This window comes from Felis catus, chromosome A2, assembly GCF_018350175.1.
Source record: "Felis catus isolate Fca126 chromosome A2, F.catus_Fca126_mat1.0, whole genome shotgun sequence".
NCBI classification, from domain to species: Eukaryota; Metazoa; Chordata; class Mammalia; order Carnivora; family Felidae; genus Felis; species Felis catus.
Window position 1 is genome coordinate 29,601,238 of NC_058369.1, and position 23,710 is coordinate 29,624,947.

A 23,710-nucleotide genomic window follows, 5' to 3' on the forward strand; every position below is an offset into this window, starting at 1 on the left:
CTTCTGCTGTTATTTCAGTTGCCAGGACCTGCCTTTCCACCAAATGTACCATCCATGGAGGCGAGAGCTAGGTCTGATTTACTTACCTTTTCTTCCCTGATAATAACTTGATAAATATTTGAAGAAGTAAATGCTAGTGCCTACAGAGAAGTTAGAACTCTAAAACTAGAGGTCCTGTTTCTTCACTTGCAGACCAGAACATTTCCCTTTTTTGTTTGTTAGTTTTAAAGTTTATTTATTTAGTTTGAAGAGAGCGCATGAGCAGGGGAGGGGCCGAGAGAGAGGCAGAGCAAGAATCCCAAGGAGGGTCCTCACTGTCAGGAGCCCAGTGCGGGGCTCGAACCCACAAACCGTGAGATCATGACCTGAGCCGAAACCAACAGCCTGCCACTTAACCTACTGAGCTATCCAGGTGCCCCAGAACATTTCCCTTTTACCAAGGGCCAAAGCATCCCCTAATGGACACCTGTATTGTGGGTGGTCTGGGGGGTCCCACCATTAAGATCCAATCCTGGAAGTCTTTTCTCATTTTATAGTGTTAAACAATTGCTTGGAGGTAGTGGAGGTAAGATGGCAAACAGCTAGCTTCCCTCCCATCCATTTTTATTTATTTAACTTTTGGCGCCTACTGCTGTTTACTCAGATTTTGGTGCGAACATTTGCTTTAGCCCAGCATTATATAGACATGTTGAGCTTTATTTATACACAGTGCGTGGATGTCCTGCAAACAGTGCTGTGAATGCCAGGTACTCGGTTATTCCTTCAAGCTCGGGAGAAAATGAATCCCTTACCCGTGGTGTAACTTCCCCGTCCCCACTCCTTGTGGACAATCTGGGATGTTGTTACACTTTGGGGAGCCTCAGACACAGGGGGAGTCTGTAAAAACTGTGGCTCCTCTCCCTACGGTAATAACCTTTATAAACAACACTTGCACAGTTCTGCCATGCTGTCTTTATGCTCTCATGTCATATAGGAATTACTGTTCTGAACATTCTTCATCTGTCATTCCTGCCATCTCCTCACAAGCCTGTGAAGCTGCTGTTGTAGAATTCCAGTTTTATAGAATGGGAACCCGGGCACCAAGAGGTACAATGCCTTTCCCACAGTTGGGAGTGTGACAGATGATGCTTTTCAATTCAGGCTCCCCTGGCTCCAGAGTCTGGCTCCGTGTGTGCACCCACGCTCAGAATTTTACTTCCTGTATCAGGAGGGTGCAAGACCCCAAAGCCCATGGGTGGCTACTACCGTGGACTATAGACTCTAGGTTAAGAAACCCCAAAGTTGAAGCCCCAGCTCGCTCCTTCCACTGCCTCAAACATTCTGCTGTGATTCCATCCCAGTCCATGATAGCAGTTCAACAACCAGTGGGCCTTGGTCTAGAAGGTCTACTCCCAGGGCGTCAGTTGAGCATCCGACTCTTGATTTCGGCTTACGTCATGGTCTCATGGTTTGTGAGATCAAGCCCCGCATTGAGCTCTGTGCTGACAGCGTGGAGCCTGCTTGGGATTCTCTCTCTCCTCCTCCCCCCCGCCCCCGGCCCCTTCCTGGTTCGTGTGCACGTGTGTGTGTGTGTGTGTGTGTGTGTGTGTGTGTGTGTGAACGCATGTGTGTGCACGTGCTCACTCACAAATAAACTTAAAAAAAAAAAAAAGTCCACTCCTGTATATCTTTCCCATTTACCCCTCCTATCCTAGAAGTCTCCATTCTTTAGCTGTTATTTTCTACCTTCCTAATTGTCCCCCTTATCCAGATTCAACTTAATGCTATTGTTTTAGAATTTAAAATTTCTTTCTTTCTTTCTTTCTTTCTTTCTTTCTTTCTTTCTTTCTTTCTTTCTTTCTATGTAGTATAATCTACTTACTATTTTTCTTTTCATTGACTCTATTTTAATTAAATGAACTGATTATAAAGGAAATCTTTGTACCAACACCTTAACAGGAAGACCAGTGCCATCTGACATGGATAGACATCTGTAAACATGTATGTCTGTGATCTATGAAAATAAATCAAAATTGCCACAGTTACTAAATTCAGCATAATACTTACTCTAGGGTACAAGGGGGAAATGAATGAATATCAGGGAAGTGTGGAGAGCATATCAGCACTAAACTGAGATCTTTTTTTCCCCTTGATGTGACCAAAGCATAGAAATAATCAAGAAAAGGAAATCCCTTTTTATTCTGTGTTGTAATGAATTCAAAGCATCTACTCAGCACTTAGGATCTTCTCTCAAGTATTTGGGGCACACTTACCCTTGCTGTCGTCCCTGTCCTGGGTCACTTTTTATTTTGTGGGGAAGCCAGTATTGCTTTGAAATGGAAGTCTGTCTGAAAATGGAGAGTTAGCACCTGTGTGGGAGCCCCTCTGTGTTCTACATTAGCTCCATCCATATCTCTACAAAGGAGTTGGACAATAGTCTCCAGTGCATGTGTCCTTCCTGGGTTTCTGGCACTGCTTTGTTAAGGGCTTTCCAGGTGTGATCTCCTTCAGGCGTCAAAACAGCCTTGCTATGTAGGCGCTGTTACTGCCATTTGACCAGTGGTGGAAACTGAGGTGGAGAGGGGTCAGGTAACTTGCCCAAGGTCATGCTGCTGTGAAGCGTCAGAACTAGATTCCAACCTAGGTCTGTCCATCTTCTGAGCTCATGGCTCCGGAGACATTCTGTGTTTTGTAGTAAGTACTTTTGGTTTATTTTGTTTTGAAATGGCTCTGTGTCATCAGTGGTATTCCGAAAATGGTGACGTGGTAGTTTGGGGAAAGTTGTCACTTCTCACTCCTATAGGTAAACACGACTGACTATAAGCCACGTTCAGAGTTGGGGCAAGGGTGCGTGCACATAGCATGCTGTGTGCTCTAGTGAGGAATACAGTAATATGAAAAATGAGATGAATGTTTCAGATTGTACAGTTCCCTAATTATGCTTTTAATTATTCATATAAAACAAGTAAAATGACCCCTGACAGAGACATAAATGATTTAGGTAAAATCAAATATTTATAATATGCTGTTGAGTCCCTGGGTGTATTGTAACAGATGCACTCAAAGTGCTTTGGCTTCGTTCTTTGGATGCAAAGTGGTAGGTATAGAATTGATAACAGGCTGAGGGTCATCAACAGTATTTAAGACAATACTGAGCTAATTCATATGTATTTTGGCTTTAGAACTAAAGGCGTGTGATTGGTTTAATGTATTTTATCTTCTAAAACCTCTTACTGCATTTTAGGGGTCACCACATGACAGTCCCTGATAGTTTCTGTGTTCTTAAGGATTGAAAAACAATCAAGGGGAGAGTAAGATTCCATGGCCTGTGAAAATTATATCCACGTTTTAGTTTGGATAAAGTTTTATTGGAACATAGCTTTATGCATTCATTTACGTATCATGTGTGGCTGCCTCTGGCTATAAGGACTAGGTTGGGTTGTTGCAGCAGGGACCAGAGGCCCAGCATTTACTGTCTTGTCTTTACTGTCTTGTCTTTCACAGAGAAATTTTGCCAACCCCTGCTAAAACACGCCTAACATACACCAAAGTGAGACAGTGCTGTAGCATGTTTAATCAGCGCAAGAAGCACTTGCTTTCACTTTGTTTCATCTTTTAATTCGCTGTCCCACTAATTGAACATTCACTGTATATTTTTCAGAAGTTGGAGAAAAATTGTCCTTTGAATGCAATAAAAAGGGATTTATATGCGAAGGTTTCCTTTACTTGCTTTTAATGCTTCCTTTATATAGAGAAATACTGAAACTAATTGCACTCTTTTAGAGATGGGTCATTAGTCTAGTCCCTATCTTTTATGGAAACCTAATTTTCATGCAGGATTTCTCTCTGAAGCTCGAACTAGGATCACTTTAGGAAGAAGAGACAGTGAGGATACAAGAGCTTTTCTGTGGCTTCTACAAGTTTGGCTGTTCACAAACCATGAAGTATATTGGTTGGCGTCTCACCTGTGTTTAGCACCCGATAAGTGTTTGTTGAATGAATGAATTAATTCACTTTACAAAACAAACAGAAAAAGGAATGTATCACTTACAAAATGAAATCCGTTATGCATTTGGATATTACATTCCTTTGGGGAAAATAATTGTTATGCTAGTATAAATCCAACGTATTTGCTCTCAATTTCTCCTTCCTGTGTTTCAAGGAAGAGGGCTATGTGTTGGAAAGTTAGGGTTTAAATTGACTAAGTTTCCCTATGTTATGGAATTCTTAGGTGTTCTTTTGGATGGGCCAAGTAAAATTTTTCTATACATGGAATAAAAAGAAGCATTAAATTAAATATGGTTATCTGCAATAATTTGAGTGACTTAATGAATACAATTTTCCCAGCATTTTCCTGTGCACCGTTATCAAATACAATGAATATAACCCTAACTCTGGCTGTGTGCCCACTGATATTGCCTTAAAATTGGAAGAAGCTGCAAATTTTATTTAACGATATCTTTGCCTAAATTTTCTAATTAAAGAGTCGTGCCTCTTACATCTGTCTTCTCATATGTTTTTCCCATCTCGTTCCAGACCTTGAACCTTAGGGTAGCCCCAGGAATCCAAGCTTACAAAAAGAAAGATCTCACTCTCCAGATAATTTGGGTTGTCAGGCAGACTTAGACAATTCTCATTCAGAGCGACTTACTCTCTTCCTGTCTCCATTCTTTTTCTTTCTTTTCTTTTCTTTTTTTCTATCTATGAAATGCATAAGAAATTCTGAGATCATTCCCTGGGAATTTTCATGATTTAGAGTGAACTGGTGCTTGAGAACATTCTGCAGCTAGATTGTGCTAATTTATTCCAACTAGTGTTTTTGACTTGTTTTTCAAACAGGAGCGTGAGGAAATAATTCACATCATGTAATCATGGACTTTATTTGCAGCGGTGGAAGATGTCATTCAAGTTTTGTTTTGAAACTCACTTTGTTTCCCTTCCCTTCCGTTTTATACAGTTGCCATCCTTCTAAAGGACGACTATTTTGTCAGTGGTGCTGGCCTGCCTGGCAGATTCAAAGCCGAGAAGGTGGAATTTCACTGGGGCCATAGCAATGGCTCTGCAGGTTCTGAACACAGCATCAATGGGAGGCGCTTTCCTGTGGAGGTGAGAACAAGATGTCAAGTGTAGCCCTGCTTTGGGTCTTCACGTTAATGAGGTGCTTTGGGTTTACCCCCAGTGACTTTGCAAATCAAACTTGCACCCTCCATACCTTTGTCTCTGGCCATCTTTTAAATGCAGCATGACACGTGTATAGCCCTCCACAAGCTTCTCATCTTTGTTTAACTGGAGAAGCATGGGGAAGTCCCGGGCCTCATGGTTTGAGGAGACTCCCTCCCCCCCCCCCCCAGTCTGAGGATTTTTCAACCATTTGTTTCCTTTGACACAAGTGTCTTTACTCTGTTTCTGAAGTCCCACTTTCTAAAGGTGAAATTCTCTATGAAACTCAGGGGACTGTTTTCACCCTTTAGAAAAGAGAAAAGTTAGTTGATGTGTGAAGCGGAGTCTCAGAACCTTTTGTCGGTAGGGCAGTTGTTGTAAGGTTTCTTTGCTACTGCCCGCTGTCAAGAAAGAGGCTGTGGCCATTGGTGGTGTAACTCGCGGATAGCATTGCTGGGATCAGTGATGACATTTTGCCTTTCCTGTGTCCGTTTTCTCAAAGATCCATGCTGCTAGACAGAAGATGTGGGTACGTACAGTAGATGGTTTGTATCTTTTGGGGGAGGGCGGGAGGGAACAAGTCTCCAAACTCCTTCATTAATATTGGGTGGGGACAGCTCACCCCTTTTATTGCTAACTTGATTTTTACTTTTCATCATGATCAAGTCTGGTGGCTGTTTGGCTCCCCATGTGGTAAGCTGTACACGTTTGTGGAAGAACTGAATGGGCTCAAGCCTCTGACTAGATTCTTAGTGTTTGGCACCTTCTATTAAGTCATGACCTACTTTGATAATCAGGTGAATATTTGAGATCCCCTTCCATACAGGGAAAGTACGTGGATATACACACAGATTTGCATATCGTTTATAGGATTTCGTCATTCACCTTAGCTCCTCAAGCCCATTTCTGGGCCATTTAGGCATCCTTGAAGCTTAAGTGAAGAATCCCTATAAACTGAGAGAAGCAGTAGTATTTCTTTTTTCGGAGATGCTCATATTCGCATATAACCTTGTCTCTTATCTGTGATCGCTGGAGAAACCAGACAACTATTCTGAGAAAACGCTTCCCGTTTTTTCTTGTCCAGCTGACACATTTTTGGTATTAAGACCCTTCTATCTGTGGGGCTTCCTGTGCTAGTCACACGTGTTAAAGGACTCCTGAGTAGGGTTTCTGCTTAATGGGCTCTCCTCCTCCTGTATACTGAATGAATCATTTCTTAGAAATCTTAGCTTTATGTGTACTTGAAAACGTGATTCCTAAAGGCAAAATTACAGCGTCCTTTTAAAAGTTTGGGGTTTCCCTTCTGTTCTTGCTGACCGCAGCGTGAGTTGAACGGATGGTTTGTGTCCAGTTGGTTTTTCTTTACAACCTCTTTGTCTTAGAATTAGGTTGTCATTTATTTAGCTAGTGTTGTTGGGACAAAAGACCTGTGCTTTGAAAGATTGAAAACTTATTTTGGCGGCTGCCTTGGTAGAGAAGAGCTTGAGAGATAGGAACTGGAAACTTCTGCCTTGTTCTAGTTACATCCCTTAATGCAGAGACGGGCCTGGCTCTTCCTCCTGGTCCATTCAGATTTGGAAAAATGCATGGACTAGATGCATTAAACTAGTGCTAACTTTATCAAACTTACTACTTTAAATTTTTTTTTTCAACATTTATTTATTTTTGGGACAGAGAGAGAGCATGAACGGGGGAGGGGCAGAGAGAGAGGGAGACACAGAATTGGAAACAGGCTCCAGGCTCTGAGCCATCAGCCCAGAGCCTGACGCGGGGCTCGAACTCCCGGACCGCGAGATCGTGACCTGGCTGAAGTCGGACGCTTAACCGACTGCGCCACCCAGGCGCCCCATCAAACTTACTACTTTAAATGAATATTTCAGTTTTCTTTTACTCAAAGAGTGCCCTGAAATTCAGAAGCTAATTAGAAATGGCAGCTACAATGCACAGATTTATTATTCCACCAAGTTGTTTGAATTTATTTCTGTCAAGTAATGTCAGATGGTAAGGCTGCCTGTATTAATTGGGTTTCTCATTGAGGTCCATCTGGTTCGTAGCTTGTTTTGTTTTTTGGTTTTTGTTGTTTTGTTTTCATTGTGATAAACGTGTTAAATTACTTAGTGGGTATATTTAGAGGAACTTGAATTTCAAGAGGCCAAAGGTAATGGGATTGGATTTAACCTTAAAATATGCAAGGAAAGTTGCTCACCTTTGCTTGAAACACATTTATAATATTTTAACGTTAAATTGCTTTATTTGAGCTCTTTATCAATAGGAACGCTCTCTGATGTTCTTACAGTTTGAACATCTCAGACTTGGTTTATTTTGTTCCCTATAACTATATTGTTTTCTAAGAAATTAAAATGAAAGTAAATAATTGTCATGTATCCTGTAGTCATTTGTCAGCATGGGGGAAATTACTTATCTGCCTTGCATACAGAGTCAGAGAAGAGATGTGGTTGAAGATTGCAGTGGGATTGGTTCTCAACTAGAGACCATGTTCCCCACCCATGGGGACATTACGCATTGTCAGGGGACGTTTTTGGTTGTCTCTGTTAGGGCCAGTGGTATGCTACTGGAATCTAGTGAGTAGAGGCCAGGGATGCTGTTAAACATCCCATTCATAGCACAGCCCCCAAAGAATTACGCCACCCAAAATGTGGCTGTTAGGAGGCTTTGAAGTAGAGAAAGTGGTATGTTTAGCTGTAACTGTCCTTCCTTCTTTTCCCTGTGTGGCATCATTGTAAGTACATTTGAATATTGAGGACTTTGTGCCTGAGAAGTCCTTCTATCCTCTTGTGGACTTGAGAGAGAAATGTACCTTGCCTGTTGGGTGAGAACATTGCTGGTCCCAGTTCCTTTGGGCTCCGCTGGGAGCTAAGTCACGACCTCAGGTATTTATTTCAGCAGCTGCCTCAGTGCTCCAGCCCCGCAGGCTGAATTGTAAGCCTGTGGCCCGCAAGAATCGGGACCTGCTCCCTGAGGCTCAGTTGCAACAAACCCAACTTTGTAGGTTTTGCTGCCCACCCCCCCACTCCCCTCCAGGAATGCCTTGAGGTCACCTACAACAGCTTCCTACACATCCAGAAGTCAGACCTCCCCACGTTGTCCTGGCTGGAGTCCTGGACTTGGTCTTGGAATTCCTACACTTGAAAACATCCTAATAGAAAAATAAATGGCCTTGTAAAAACGAAATAAGAGCTCTTCAGTAGCCACCAATCATTACAGCTCAGTGTAAGTTAGGGAACAAAGTCGGAATCCGATTACAATGCCATGCTTAGGAGGTGAGACCCAATTTGGATCCTCCCATGCCCTCACCTCCTATATATATGCAGCTTTACTCCTTGCCTAGCAGCAAACTTTACTTGAGTGCCTTCTGTCATGTAAGCACTGGGTTATAAAGGTAAACCGGTAAGTCAGGACCCCTACCCTTAAGGTACTTACACTCTGGTAATGACACAGAAATTGAACAAGCGGCCACATAAGTAGCTGTGTGATAGCAGTTGGGATATTGTCTCTGAAGGAGAGGGATATTTTGTCATGAGCTATGGAAGGCCTCTAGACAGATATTTATTAAGCTACGAGGTATTTATTAAGTGATACTAATTAAGAGAGAAGAGATAAATTGGAGCTAGTCCATAGAACAGGGGCATGCAAAGGCCTAAGGCAGGAGATACTTGGTAAGTTGAAGGAATAAAGAGAGATCATTGCGGGTTTCGATATTCAGGATGGTGCCCCCCTCCAGATGTCCCCTCAGTAATCCCTGAAACCTAAGAATATATATATTACCTTATATGGCAAAAAGGATTTTGCAGATGTGATTAAGTATTCTTCAAGTGTAAAGGCTCACAACATTCCAGTGATTAAAACAGTGGTATGTCCTGTTCCCATTCTTCCATGGCTACACAACTTTGTGTTATCTCTGCAACCACAGTTATCTATATCAGCTTCTACCCTATCATACGCTTTCCCTTTGCACACTCTCATCCCCTGTTCTGTGATTGGTAACTTAAATAAAGGTTCATGTAACACTAATAGGATTGAATCATGCAGTGTTTCTACTAATAGCTGAAGTTGGAGTTAATGCAAAGAGAAATCTCCAGATAAAACCTCTGATAGCTCCATTAAAGTGGAGGTTCATTGCATACTTGTTGTGTAAGGTAATTAAAATCTTGTTTATTACAATAAGAGATCGCAGGAGTTGTTGATTCAGACTTATTGGTACTTTATGAGTTGGAGTCTTCAATAAGCTTAAATGATCCAAACTGATTATGTGTGCCCTTTCCAAGGAAACTCACAGCTGGTTCATTTCGGCACTGCTTAGAGCATCCCGGCAAGCGAATGGAAGAAAAGACATTTTTCCTAATATACACCACGTACACATCACCATATGGTACAGGTCTATAGTCCCTTAGCTGAAACCCTTGAGGCCAGATGTTTTAGAATTCAGGATTTTTTTTCGGGAAAGGTATTAGGATACATATGCTATACATATTACTGAGGACCCTAGTCGGGTCTGCCACTCTACTCCTTGAATGCGTTAATTTTTCTGGAGCATGGAGGTGAATGAAATCTCAGTATTCTAAATGGCTCCATATCTCTTCACTTCGGGTTTTACCACCAAATTGGCTTTTGCACCCGAATCATAAATAACTGTAATAACAAAACACCTTTGGTCTTGCAAGCTTTTGAGATTTCATCACCACTGATAACTTACGGGCCTGTGTTTTAAAAACTGGGTCCATAGCATGGCACCACTGGTTTATGTTCCCAGGAGTGTGGGTTAGTTCCAGCCATGACACAGACACATTGTCACCTTGGTGGGCCCAGTGAGTGCAGGAACGATCTGGTGTTGGTAAACGACATTCTTAGAGCTAAGTTTTGTTCAGGGAGCAAGAAGTTGCTTGTTGTAGGCTGACCTTGCTCTGTGATCTCTTTCCCCCTTTGACATTCTGCCTGGGGGCTCTACCTTGACCTTCTCTTGTCTTCCCTCTGTCTGCCCAGCTTCCCTCTGCCTGCCTAGAGTCAGGCTCATGTTCTGCCTTTTATTTTGTGAAATGGATCTTGGTTCTTCCATTGTTCCTGTTACATCCTGGTTAGACGGTTCTCTTTCTGTTGGGCCCTCAGATTAACGTCCTAGGTGATGTGCATCGGCCTTCCTTCACCCAGGTGAGCTCGTGCACTTGTGACCCACACAGAGGCCTGCCACATTGTCACTCGCTACACTCGTGCAAACATGGCAGGATGCTACATGAGTCAGATGTGGGCCTGTCCACCAGAGGCTAAGTTCTCATATTGGTCCCTGGCTTCAGTAGTGTGATTTTCTGAAAAATTTTTTTAATGTTTATTTTATTTTTGAGAGAAAGACAGAGCGTGAGCAGGGGGAGGTGGGGAGCAGAGAGAGAGGGAGACACAGGATCCAAAGCAGGCTCCAGGCGCTGAGCTGTCAGCAAAGAGACCAACGCGGGGGTTTGAAATCATGAACGATGAGATCGTGACCTGAGCCAAAGTCGGCACTTAACCAACTGAGCCACCCAGGTGCCCCAGTAGTATGACTTTCTAGAACACAGACTAAATGTTCACTTTGGCTCCTACTCCTTTATGTATCCCTTCTTTTCTGCTGGAAATAAATTTATACACAAAATGCCTTCTTGAAGATGTATTTTAAATATTAGCATATTGGGGCGCCTGGGTGGCGCAGTCGGTTAAGCGTCCGACTTCAGCCAGGTCACAATCTCGCGGTCCATGAGTTCGAGCCCCGCGTCAGGCTCTGGGCTGATGGCTCAGAGCCTGGAGCCTGTTTCCGATTCTGTGTCTCCCTCTCTCTCTGCCCCTCCCCCGTTCATGCTCTGTCTCTCTCTGTCCCAAAAATAAATAAACGTTGAAAAAAAAAATTTAAATATTAGCATATTAAAGACATTTGAAGAGTCTTCCACTGAAGAAATGTACTTACCTTTATTTAACTCCATTTTCCCCCAGACTTTTATAAGCCCACTGTCCCACTCCTTCCTCAGTTTAAGTTAAGCAATTTGGTAACAATTCCCCCTTTTTTGGAAATGAGGTTTAAAATTTTCTCCTGTTCTCCTTTATTCCCTATTCTGGTAAGAAATGGAGTCCCATTCAGGTAAGTTTTTCCAGAAGACACTAATGGTAATTTTTATTTCTCTTATCTTAACAATTATAAAACCACCTTGGCTTGTTCATAAAACAATGGTCATTATGAACCTGATAGTATCTTGCTTCGTCTGTCATTAGAGCTGTCATTAAAGGAAGATTGAGACATTTTCTTTTTTTCATTTTTTTATTTTTATTTATTTTGGCAGAGATAGAGAGCAAGCAGAGGAGAGGCAGAGAGAGGGGGGAAGAGAATCCCAAGCAGCTTCGGTGCTGTGGGCGCAGAGCCCGATGCAGGGCTCAAACTCACAAACCATGAGATTGTGACTGGAGCCAAAGTCAAGAGTCAGACACTTAACCAGCTGAGCCACCCAGGCACCCAGAGACATCTTCTATGAAAAATAAGTTTTGCCACATCATGGTGATTCTTTCACCCTGCCTTGTACTTTACTGAAATTCCTGGAATTGTGCAGTTTCTCTGAAACGTTGCTTTGTGCGTTGGAGAGTCCTTTGTGGATGTGTTCAAGGCAGTGCCTGTTTTCCTTGTCACTCTTCCTCACGGAACATTGGAACGTCAAGGAGATTGTCCCTGGTTATCTGGTGTTTGCTGCTCCATGGTGTGGCCAGTCGGGTTTTTCTCTGTAGTGACTGCCATCAAATGGTGAGGGAATTGGTTAAAATTTAATGAATGACTTTATTGAAATACAGATTCCATTTCTGAGCAGAATGTTTCATCCTTTGCTGGTGAAATACTTCATTTCCATCTGGCTGATCTTTTATGTGTCTATCCTGTGTTAATTAAGAAGAACATGGGAGGAGGCCCCAGGACTTAGAGGATGCTCCGTGGAGAAGTGAATGCCTTGGTTGTACAAAGCCAGAGAACTGATTTGGCGAAGCAGAAAAGCCTTGCCCCTGGCGTGGTAAATGTCCATAATGTCTGACAGCCCTCATCACACACGGTCTTCTTTAGATGTGAACTTGGCTCGGGGCTGTTTGATGGTGTGTCAGTGACACATAGTGTGTTAATACCTGGTTGAATTGCCCTCAGAATCACAGAAAGGCAGAGGACATCGTGAAAAGAAAACCCAGGTAAATTGGAGATAATTTCAACCTAGAAACTTGATGACTCCGGCGGAGCCCTCAGACAACCAAAAAGAAGGCTTGTGGTGTTGGTGCTGGTGGTTTTCATCATAATGATGATACCGTAGACACCATTTAGTAAGCATTACCTGTGTCAGCAACATTCTAGATATTCTTCCTTTAATTTTCTCACCTACCTTATGAGGGAGGTGCCCTTTCTCTGCTCTGTGTTGGGACAGCTGAGTTTCTGGAAAGGTAAGTGGCTTGGCTGAGATTTATTGTTAGGACTTCAGAATCTAGGCTCCAGTGTCTACAAAATCTTAACCAGCATTCCTTTTATTTGATAAATCATTTTCTCGTTGTTCTTGCCATTGCTTTAGGTTGTTTTTAGAATCACTGATGCAGTAGAAATAATTTTGTTGGAATCTTAACTGCTGTTTATTGGATTACAGGAAGGAAAAAGTGTCAAAGGGCTTTAAATGTTCAGACATGGCTGAACCACTGGTAAAACATACAGAGAGGAAAGTGAGAGAAACAGGAAGTGCCATCAGCTCTTTGCCTAGAGGTATTGTAGAAAACACTGGATTTTATGTGGATTGGCCACTTCTGTCTATTTCCAATCATGTAGGGCAGCACTTGTCTGATAGAAAACAGAATGGGAGCCATTCAGTGTACTTTGAAATTTTTGGCAACCACATTAAGAGAGGCAAAAAGAAACAAGTGATTTTATTTGACTTTACTAACTTACCTTATATAATTTATGTTATATAATAATAATTGTTAGAAAATCAATTAAATGTTAATTGATTTTAACAATCTATTGTTACCCTAATACATTATAATATTACTATTTCAACATGTAATCGATATAAAAAATTATTACCAAGCTATTCTACATTCTTTTTTTGGTACTTTCTTTGAAATCTGGTATGTATTTTACACTTAGGCTGGCCAGTGATCATATGCTCAGGAACCACATGCATGTAGTGGCTCCTATGACTAAAACATGTACACTTAAGGGTTCCAGACCACACTAATGGAGTTTATTTATTTTTTTAATTTACACCCAACTTAGTTAGCATATGGTTTCAGTCAGCAGTGGTTTCAGGAGTAGATTCCTTAATGCCCCTTACCCATTTAACCCATCCCTCCTCCCATAACCCCTCCAGCAACCCTCTGTTCTCCATATTTGAGTCTCTTATCTTTTGTCTCCCTCCATGTTTTTATATTATTTTTGCTTCCCTTCCCCTATGTTCATCTGTTTTGTATGTTAAAGTCCTCATATGAGTGTGAAGTCCTATGATATTTGTCTTTCTCTGACTGACTAATTTCACTTAGCATAATACCCTCTAGGTCCATCCACATAGTTGCCAATGGCAAGATTTCATTCTTTTTGATTGCCGAGTAATACTCCATTGTATGTATGTATGTGTGTGTATATATATATACCACATTTGGGCTCTTTCAATACTTTGGCTTTTGTTGATAGTGCTGCTATAAACATGGGGTGCATGTGTCCCTTTGAAACAGCACACCTGTATCCCTTGGACAAATGCCTAGTAGTGCAATTGCTGGGTCGTAGGGTAGTTCTATTTTTAGTTTTTTGAGGAACCTCCATACTCTTTTCCAGAGTGGCTGCACCAGTTTGCATTCCCACCAGCAGTGCAAAAGAGATCCTCTTTCTCCGCATCCTCACCAACATCTGTTGTTGCCAGAGTTGTTAATGTTAGCCATTCTGACAGGTGTGAGCTGGTATCTCATGGTGGTTTTGATTTGTATTTCCCGGATGATGACTGATGTTGGGCATTTTTTCATGTGTCAGTTGGCCATCTGGATGTCTTCTTTGGAGAAGTGTCTATTCATGTCTTCTGCCCATTTCTTCACTGGATTATTTGGTTTTTTGGTGTTGAGTTTGATATGTTCTTTATGCATTTTGGATACTAACCCTTTATCTGATATGTCATTTGGAAATATCTTCTCCCATTCCATTGGTTGCCTTTTAGTTTTTCTGATTGTTTCCGTCGCTGTGCAGAAGCTTTTTATTTTGATGAGGTCCCAATAGTTCATTTTTACTTTTGTTGCCCTTGCCTCCGGAGACCAGTAAGAAGTTACTGTGGCTAAGGTCAAAGAGGTTTTTGCCTGCTTTCTCCTCGAGGATTTTGATGGCTTCCTGTCTTACATTGAGGTCTTTCATCCATTTCGAGTTTATTTTTGTGTGTGGTGTAAGAAAGTGTGGTCCAGGATCATTTTTCTGCTTGTCGCTGTCCAGTTTTCCCAGCACCACTTGCTTAAGAGACTGTCTTCATTCCATTGGATATTCTTTCCTGCTTTGTCAAAGATCAGTTGGCCATAGGTTTCACACTAATGGAATTTAGATACTAAACTAGCCAAAGGACTTACAGAAATTTTAAAGAGGGATTTTTATGCTGAATTTGTAATAATTTTCACCTTTTTTTTCCTTTCCCAACCAAAAAATATGTACAATTCAGTTTTCTATTGGGATCTGACCTGGTTGTTGAAAGTCTTCACCTGGATGTGATTCAGGGTTTTCTTTCTCTTTTTCTTTTTCTTTTTCTTTTTCTTTTTCTTTTTCTTTTTCTTTTTCTTTTTCTTTTTCTTTTTCTTTTTCTTTTTCTTTTTCTTTTTCTTTTTCTTCTTCTTCTTCTTCTTCTTCTTCTTCTTCTTCTTCTTCTTCTTCTTCTTTTTTCTTCCCCTCCTCCTCCTCCTCTTCCACCTTCTTTTTTTATAAGCATTCAGTATTTCCCCCTTACTTATTTATTTATTTTTATAACATTTGTTCTCAGGGCTTTGAGGCTTTGAATACTGTTTTTCTCAGAGTCTGTTTCCAAGCTGAGGAACTCAAATAATACTGGCTCAGGGAGACCTTTGTGCACTGAAGGTAGAGATCTCAGGCGGCCAGATCAGATGTATTGTAAGTTCAGGTCAGGAGGATTTATGAGCATAAGGCTCAGAAACATCGCCCCTGCACTTTTTTTCCCCTGTCCTGTCAAATATTTGAGCAGGAAGGTTTCAAGCCATCTTAAATCTAAAGCTTTTAGCAAATTCTTTAGTGCCACCGCCACTCAGAAAGAACAGTGAAGAAGATTTATAAGGAAGAGAAAAAAGTCAGGATTGAAAGAAAGTCTATTTCCTCACTCCCCTTTAAATCCCCAGCATGGAATTTCATAGTACCCCTCCACCCCCCATTTAATGGAAGGGAGAGGAAACTCCTAAAGCTTCCTTCCCTGGGTGCGTGGCCTGGCTCTGTGTTGAGCACAGATACCGCTCTGGGTACATTTACTGTGATAAATGGAGACACCAGCTGGGCAAATTCACCAAAACCTTATTTTACTTAGAAATATGAATTTCATCTCTTGAATGTTTGAGGATGTCTTAGAAGACAGGGCTTTAAAACTCAGGTTAATACATGAAAGATATTTGGGTTAATGATAAAATGACTCCTAAACCCCAGCTCTTACTCTACGGATAGAGCTTCGATTTCTGAATCTCCCTGTTAAAACCTTTACTGCATCGGTTTATAAAGTTCAGTATTTCAGGGAATCTTCTTACTGTATTGCTTCAGGGTTCGCCATCCCCTGATCCAAGGAGGCTAGGGGTGAAAGAAAACTCATTCCGTGCTCTGCCATTTCTCAGCCTGGTTCTGCCTTTGCAATTGCTCCTGTTTCTGTCTCTGTCTCTGTCTCTCTCTGTCGTCACTGTATTTATTCGCATTTATGTGTTGGCAGAGTACCTGTGGGTTGAAACATCATAACCATGTGTGGCAGCCCCTGGTGCATTTTCTGGATTCTGTTAGTTGGTCTAAATGCTCTGCACAAAAAGTGATCTGGGCTCAGATACGTTTAGGAAACGTTGCCTACTGTACCTTCCTCTTGTTGCTTGATGATGGGCCAACGTAGTAAAATTTTTGAGAGAAACTTGCTTGTAACCAGGAATCTCCCAAACTCAGTTGACCTTGGAACTGTTTTTTTTTTTGTTTTTTGTTTTTTGTAACATCCTGAGAGGTTAATGATGAGAATTTTCTACATAGGGGAAATGCTGTCCCATGTAGTTCGGTGGGGAGTTCTTTTCCATACCTTGATGCTGTGTAAAATGTTTAAATTACGTTTTGACACTCATCTTTCATTTCTAAATTATCAGTGATGTTCATTCAGTTGCTTAATAGAGCCTTCTCTGTGTAGGACACAGAATGCCCTGGCCTCAAGTGGCTTTTGTTTTAGTAGGTGCTAAGGCCCTGAGGCAGAAGCTTGCCCTGCATGTTTGAGCAAGCAAAGGGCAGAGTGACAGTAATATAGTCTACAAAATAGTTGGGGTCCTGATGATACAAGGCCTGGTGGACCATGGGCAGCCCAGTCGCTTTTGCCCCGGCCAAGATAGAAAGCCCTTGGAATGTCCTCAGCAGAAAGTGGACGTTATCTGCCTTAGATTTTAGAAGGATCCTTCTGGCTACACATGGCCATAGGAAACACTTGTGGCCACTGAAGTCAGAAGATAATTATGATATTTCAGGAGAGGTGATGGTGGCTCGTGCCTGAATTCTGAATGAATTCTGAGTATTTTGAGGGAAGATCATGCTAATTGAGGGAGATAGGATAGGGATGCTTATCTCTTATGATGTTTATATTTCTTGGTTTTAGAAGATCACGGATAACTGACTACTCTGTATTATTTTATAGCATTTTCTTTCACTTTTTAAAATTCTTTTAAATTTTTGATTATGTAATATTTAGATTTTGTGTTGTACGTATTATATGCCAGTTTTGATTACATACTATTTGTTGTACATTGAAGAAGAATGTAACGTGGGGTGCCGGGGTGGCCCAGGCCTCGGTTAAGTGTCTGACCCTTGGTTTCAGCTTAGGTCATGATCTCACGGTTTCATGAGTTTGAGCCCCGCATCGGGCCCTGTGCTGACAGTGCGGAGCCTGCTTGGGATTCTCTCTCTCCCTCTCTCTCTGCACCCCTGCATCTGTCTCTCTCAAAATAAATAAATAAACTTAAAAGAAGAAGAAGAACGTAACATAGTGCAGTGATGAAACACAACAATAATGAAACAAACCCCCTTTCGGAAGGCTTACTCTGAGATAGTAGAGGTCAGTGCTTCCACCAGCACCTGGCACATTCTAAGAGCTTCCTTGATGTTAGCCATTATTATTGTATCCCGATCCTCCAGTTACATTGGACGGCACACTCCCAATTCATCAGTTTCTTTTCTTTTCTACTCTTCCCAGCCTGGTTCAAGCCATCACCATCACCAGCAAATGGTCGGCCTTTGACCATTGCTATAGATTCCTGAGAGCTCTCTCTTGCCCCCGACAGTCCACTCATCTAGTGACCGGAGTGTTCTTCTAAATGCTTGCATCGCAATATGTTTTTCCTTTGTTTAAAAATCTTCCAGTGGTTTCTAGTCCCATGTTGAATAAATCCAAAGATCCTACTTGGCCCTATAAGGCCTTGCTGGACGTGGCTCTCACTCTTCCCACCCCTCAAGCTCCCTACCTCATTTCCACCAGCTGTGTCCTCAGTCCAGAATGTTCTCTCCCCGATTATCCCTTCTCATGGCTCATTCCTTTCTAAATCCTACCCATTAATATATTCCATGCTCTCTCCTTTCAACTCAATCCCTTTCTTTCCTGTTACCCAGCTTCATTTTCTTCATAGCAATCATCAGTTTTTGAAATTACTTATTGATTTGTTTACTTGTTTATGAACTCGCCTCCCCCCCCCCCCCCCACGCACACACACGCTGCATGTCAACTGCTGGAGGAGAGGGGGGCCTGTCTGTCTTCTTCGCTGCTGAACCTCGGTTGCTGATGGACACAGTCCCCTAAAAGAGTAAGCAGTAATACCTGTTAAGAAACCCCCATTCTCATAGAATATCTTCATTTTCTTGTCTCAGTGGTCTTAAAGGGTAAAGAGCTCTAAATCCCGAGAAGGAAAATATGTAATTCATTCATAAAAAGGACATTTAAAGCAGCAAATCCTCCCCTAAAACTACCTCTTGTCTTAAGGATGTGAAAGACCCAAATAAATTATTTACTCCCAAATAAACACATTCATCCTGTTGCCTCACGCTGTGAGGCTGAGGGTTAGTTGCAGTTTACAAAAATGATATTTTTAAGGTCTGTTCTTCCAGAGTATAGCTCTTATATTAACAACCATTACATCTACATATCAAGACAGATTGTTCCAATTAGTCAATGAGGTCCAGGTCTTTGAGAGCTGTTAATATGTACATGAGCAATTACAGTAGCAGAGTTAAAAGGCATGCTTTTGGGAATTTTAGATTGAGATTATCAGTTTCATTCATGAGCTAAGGCAGGGGCCCTGAAAATTATGTGCTGCATTTCTCCGCAGATTCATTCGCTGGAAGGTTCTCCAGTGCCTATACATGATAGTTTATGAAGTTGCCAGATTTCTCTCCTCTGCCCAGCCCTCACCCCATCCCAGACCAGTGCCTTCCTCTGTAATCATAGAGAACCAGGCATTGTGATAAGCGTTTGGGAACTTCAGTGTGAACAAAATACATAAGCCCCGTGATTTCATGACCCCTTAAGAGACCAGCAGGGTGAATCTTAACCAGAAGGCACTTGGGGCGCCTGGGTGGCGCAGTCGGTTAAGCGTCCGACTTCAGCCAGGTCACGATCTCGCGGTCAGTGAGTTCGAGCCCCGCGTCAGGCTCTGGGCTGATGGCTCAGAGCCTGGAGCCTGTTTCTGATTCTGTGTCTCCCTCTCTCTCTGCCCCTCCCCCGTTCATGCTCTGTCTCTCTCTGTCCCAAAAATAAATAAACGTTGAAAAAAAAATTAAAAAAAAAAAATAATAAATAAAAATTTTTTTCTAAACTCACATTTATGTGATTTTCACTTGTTCCTTATTATTGGTGAACAGAAACAAAACACAACAAAAACACTCAATTATCAGCCTGTTTTTTCCACGTTCAAATAAAATGCCCTGTATTTTTAACATGAACACTGTGCCTCTCCACTGTGCTCAGTCTTGCTATTTCCTTTCCAGAGTTTACTAGAATTTCATGATTTAAGCAGGAACTGGATTTGGAGTCAAATACTAGATGATTTGTAGACTCTGGGGAATGTCCCCCTCTTTCCAGTATACCAGTCTCGTTGAATGACTGAGGCTAACCAAGTCAGTGTCAAATGTGCCTGAAATTCTTCCCTTTTAGTTAAGGTATTGCTGCCTCTTCAAATGCTAATGTAAGGGAAAGAGCAAATTATAAGAGTTCCTATCTCTGTTGAACACATTAATAAAACTCATCAGATCCACTCCTCACTTGGAGTAAGAGGGATCTGAAATAGACTCTGAGGGGACACAGTGGGCTGGATGAGACACTTCCCAGGGAAGAAGGAGGCCCCAGATACAGGGTGAATGGATTGAGGAGATGAAGCATCAGATCTCAAAGACATACTGGGTTTATCCATGTTGGTACATGAGCATGCCTCATCTGGAGAGCAGATGATTGGAATGAACAACGGTGTTCAGGTAGAGTGTGATCATGGGTCTTGATAGTTTTAAAGGGATTCTCATGGAAAAAGGAATCCCTTAGTCTTGGGAGGCCCAAAGTAGAACCAGGAACTACAGAAGCAGACTCCACTGAAGAAGCTGGTTACAGCTGGGTCATATCACCCAAGCCACAAAATTCAGAAGAGATTTTCAAAATCACATTCCCTCAGTCCCTCTGGGGACCTCCTGGATTTGGTGTCGAGAAGTTAAAGATACCCTCCGCCCCCCATAGTCCTTCTATGAAAACAACTCCTGGGATAATAATGATAGGTGAACGCTTCAACAGGTACTGACTTCATGTACTTAGAGCACTCTATACATATCGTGTCATTTCATCAAAACATATTCGAAACACCTGTCCATAAAAACAGCAGTTAATGATCAGTATCTTTTCCTCTCAGATGAGAAAACTAATGTAAGAGAGTTACTGTGATCGAAATCTCAGTAAAGCCTTATACTGTCTTTTAAGGAGCTTAGGAGTCTGTGTTCAAGTGATGACAGAATGATCCCTGTTACCATTTTGATCTACTTCTTCCAATATTGGATGTGGGGCCGGGGGCGGATAAAAGTATAGTCAGTATCGAAGTGAATCATAGCACGCTTCGTCACTTCACATGTTATGAATATTTTCCATGTTTTGAAAGATTCTTCACTCCTGCAAAAATGAAATCAAAATCAAATTTTCTTACTTGAATCTTGCTGTGTTCTACAAATTTTTCACAATTAGCAGATTTTACTTTAAGATCAGGGAAGAAAATAACAGAACAGTGAGTAAATTAATGTCATTTCTGAGACCTTATTTTTTACAAGCAGAAGAAAATACAAAGGCAGCATATGAAAACGTACAGAATAATTTTTTCTGAAATTGCAAAAGTTGCATAGTCTTTTGATTATCAAAGTAATATATGTTCATTATAAAATGATTCAGACATTATATGAGCGAAGAAGAAAGGATGTGTGTTTTTTGCAAATACAGAACACTCCTTGGAAATGCCACTATGTGCTACGTAGTTTTATGGGCTCATTCCCACTTACTAGATGATGGAAATCTTCCATTGTCAGTAAGTAACTGTCTACATCATGATATTTAAATGCCGCATAGCTTAGGCTCTGAGCCAGATTCCTGGAGTTCAAATCTCATCACTGCCATTTGTGAGTTCTGTGACTTTGGGCATCTCTTTAACCTCTTCCTATATCTGTAAACTGTCATTTAATACTAATTTCTACCTCATGAGCGTTTTTGGAGGATCTAGAAATACAGTATTTATAAAGTACCTCATTTAGTATCACATAGTAGATCATTTGATAAATTTTTGCTTCTCTTTCTGATATGGATGTGACATAATTTATTTTAGCAATGCTTCATTGATGGACGTTTTGGCTCTTTCCATTTTTCCCTGCTATAACCATCACAGCTCTGTTGAGCACACATTTGGGATAAACTGAGGTTCTCTGGGGACCAGCCCTATGACATGAGGTGAAACGTAGGTATTGTCGAAATGCTTTTTGGCTTATTGGCATTTGGGAATATAAACTAACATTAGTCAGAACTTACAGCTTTTTCAAAAGAAGCTGGAAATCTGTGTTTGCAAAAACCAAAAATCTCTGTATTGATTTGCATACTGCGTCCTTAATGTAAAATACACTGTTCTGGCTTTCACAATTTATTGGTGGTGTAGAATTGGTGATCCGTTAGGGTTTCATATCCAGGGTGCTTAATCTCAAAGCTAAAGTTTTTTGTGTTACAGTTCATTGTGTCTGCCTTTACCTTCATGAACTAAGAATGTTCAGGATGGTCTACAAAGTCAGGTTATTATTATATGATAATATAATTTGGTGGCTTTACATATAAATTCTGAAACTGTCTATAATATTAATACCAGGATGTAAGTTCCTAATATGGGACTAATAAGCCTCCTAAAATTACATGTAACATTTTGTCTATTTAAGTGTCTTTTGTTTTTCTTTTCTCTCTCTCTCTCTCTCTCTTTTTATCTAGTGCTACATTCAGATTCTGGTATTATTTTCTGTTCTTCCCTGAATCCCCCTCCAAAATAGTAAAGAACCTGGGAAGAAAGGAACATTTTTTTTTTCTACAGAACTAATTTGTCTTTTACTTTCTAATGTACAGAATATGTGAAAGTTTACATAAAATTTCATTCATAGCCTCATTACCAGTCTCATGAATTTTCTAGAGTCCTGAAACTCACTGTGAAGGCTGATGTAATTGTCTTTTCTCCCAGCTTCAATGGGCATGGACCATCGCTGTCTTGTTAATTTCCATAACCTCAGTGCCAAGCGCAGAACCTTGTATGTTGCTGGTGACCTATTTAAATTTCTTGAAAAATAAAATAATGCATCCGCTACTCTCTATGTTAGTTAATTTAGACCTATAAGGAGATTTTGAGCTTAGGTTCACAAGAACCAGCTCATAAAATGTCTCTATCTTTTAGTGAAATCTAGTCCTAGGACCAGTAGCTGGCACACCAGAATCAGTATTGACGGGCATTTTGTTTTGACATACTGACTGGCAGGCACAATGCTTGTCACCTTCTCTTGGCTCAGGAAAGGGTGGAAAGTTCAGCAGGTCTAACCCAACAGGCTTTGTTCCATTTAAGTAGCTTACAGTGTGAACGATGGAGGTGGAGATGAGAGCTGGCAGGGAGCTGAGATTTGAATAGGACCTTCAATTTATTTGACATGTCTAATGATCTTATGAATGGGGATGGAACCCTGGTTTTGGGTGATAGGTAGGAAGATTGGCTTCAGGATTGATAGAGTCTTGGGTGGATTAGTAAATCGATTTGCTAAGAGCTAGAATGATACACCTTTTGGGTCTGAAATTCACCCCAGCAACTGCTTAAGATAACAAACCTAGTGGCAATAGCTTTTCAAAGGTATTTTCACATACGCCGTAAGTGGCTTTTCTGTAGAACTATTATTTCTACAGAAATAAAAGCTATTATTTTCGTTCATAAAAATAGGTAATTGATTGCTTGGTAATATATTATCTGAAGCCTTTTATTTTTCTTGGCTGTTCTTTTTAAAAAAATTGTTCTTCAGCCTTCTTATTGCATGTTTATTAAAATAATATGATAAGTAAGTTCAAAACAAAACTATCTCATTACTGAGGAAGATGCTCCACTAATTAATTAAATTTGACCTCAAAAGGCTTCAGCTTAACTTTACTGCTACATGTTTGTGGTTTAAATTACCTGTTGTAAATAGTTTGGTAAAACAGAAAAAACCAATAACAATGCCTGTTTTCTATTCAGTAAATTGCACTTCTCTGTTACATTTACACATAATTCTGAATCAACCTCAGATATGAATATATTACCAAGCAGATATTAAGGTTTTTACCTTCATATCCCATCAGGAAATGAGAAATTTTCCTCTGCTAACGATGGAATTGATCAAAATCAGTTATGATGACATTCACCTCAACTGTCCTTTAGTGCTACTAATATAAATGTATATTTTTCCCGTATGTAGCCATTTGGAAATTTTAGCCAGACCTCCTCTCCCCACCCCACCTCCGGTCTCTTCCAGTTCTCTTTACATCTTCGTGCTGGGATTTCCCTAGCCATTTTTCTTTCTGTTTTTTTTCTTTTTAATATTTATTTTTTTAGTAATATCTACCCCCAACGTGGAGCTCAGAGTCAAGACTCTGAGATCAAGAGTCGCATGCTTTTCCGACTAAGCCAGCCAGGGCGCCCCATCCGGTAATAATTTTCCTTTAAAGTTATTAGTAAGGGCTCCATCTAGTTCAGAATATTTCTTGATTTGTTATGCATTTCTCCAAGTATTGTTTTTGAATACGTATTACTTTCCTCTCTCATC

General features: G+C 41.0%; 1 protein-coding gene across 5 annotated transcripts in view; it reads left to right on the top strand.

The window, feature by feature from the left end:
• The window catches only part of PTPRG (protein tyrosine phosphatase receptor type G), a 718,204-nt gene that overhangs the window by 422,238 nt on the left and 272,256 nt on the right, over window positions 1–23,710 (top strand). For all 5 annotated transcript variants that reach the window (XM_011280147.3, XM_045051777.1, XM_045051779.1 and 2 more), the window contains one exon: window positions 4,937–5,085. In XM_011280147.3, coding sequence (XP_011278449.3) covers window positions 4,937–5,085 — 149 coding nt within the window. The remainder of the gene's footprint in view (window positions 1–4,936; window positions 5,086–23,710) is intronic.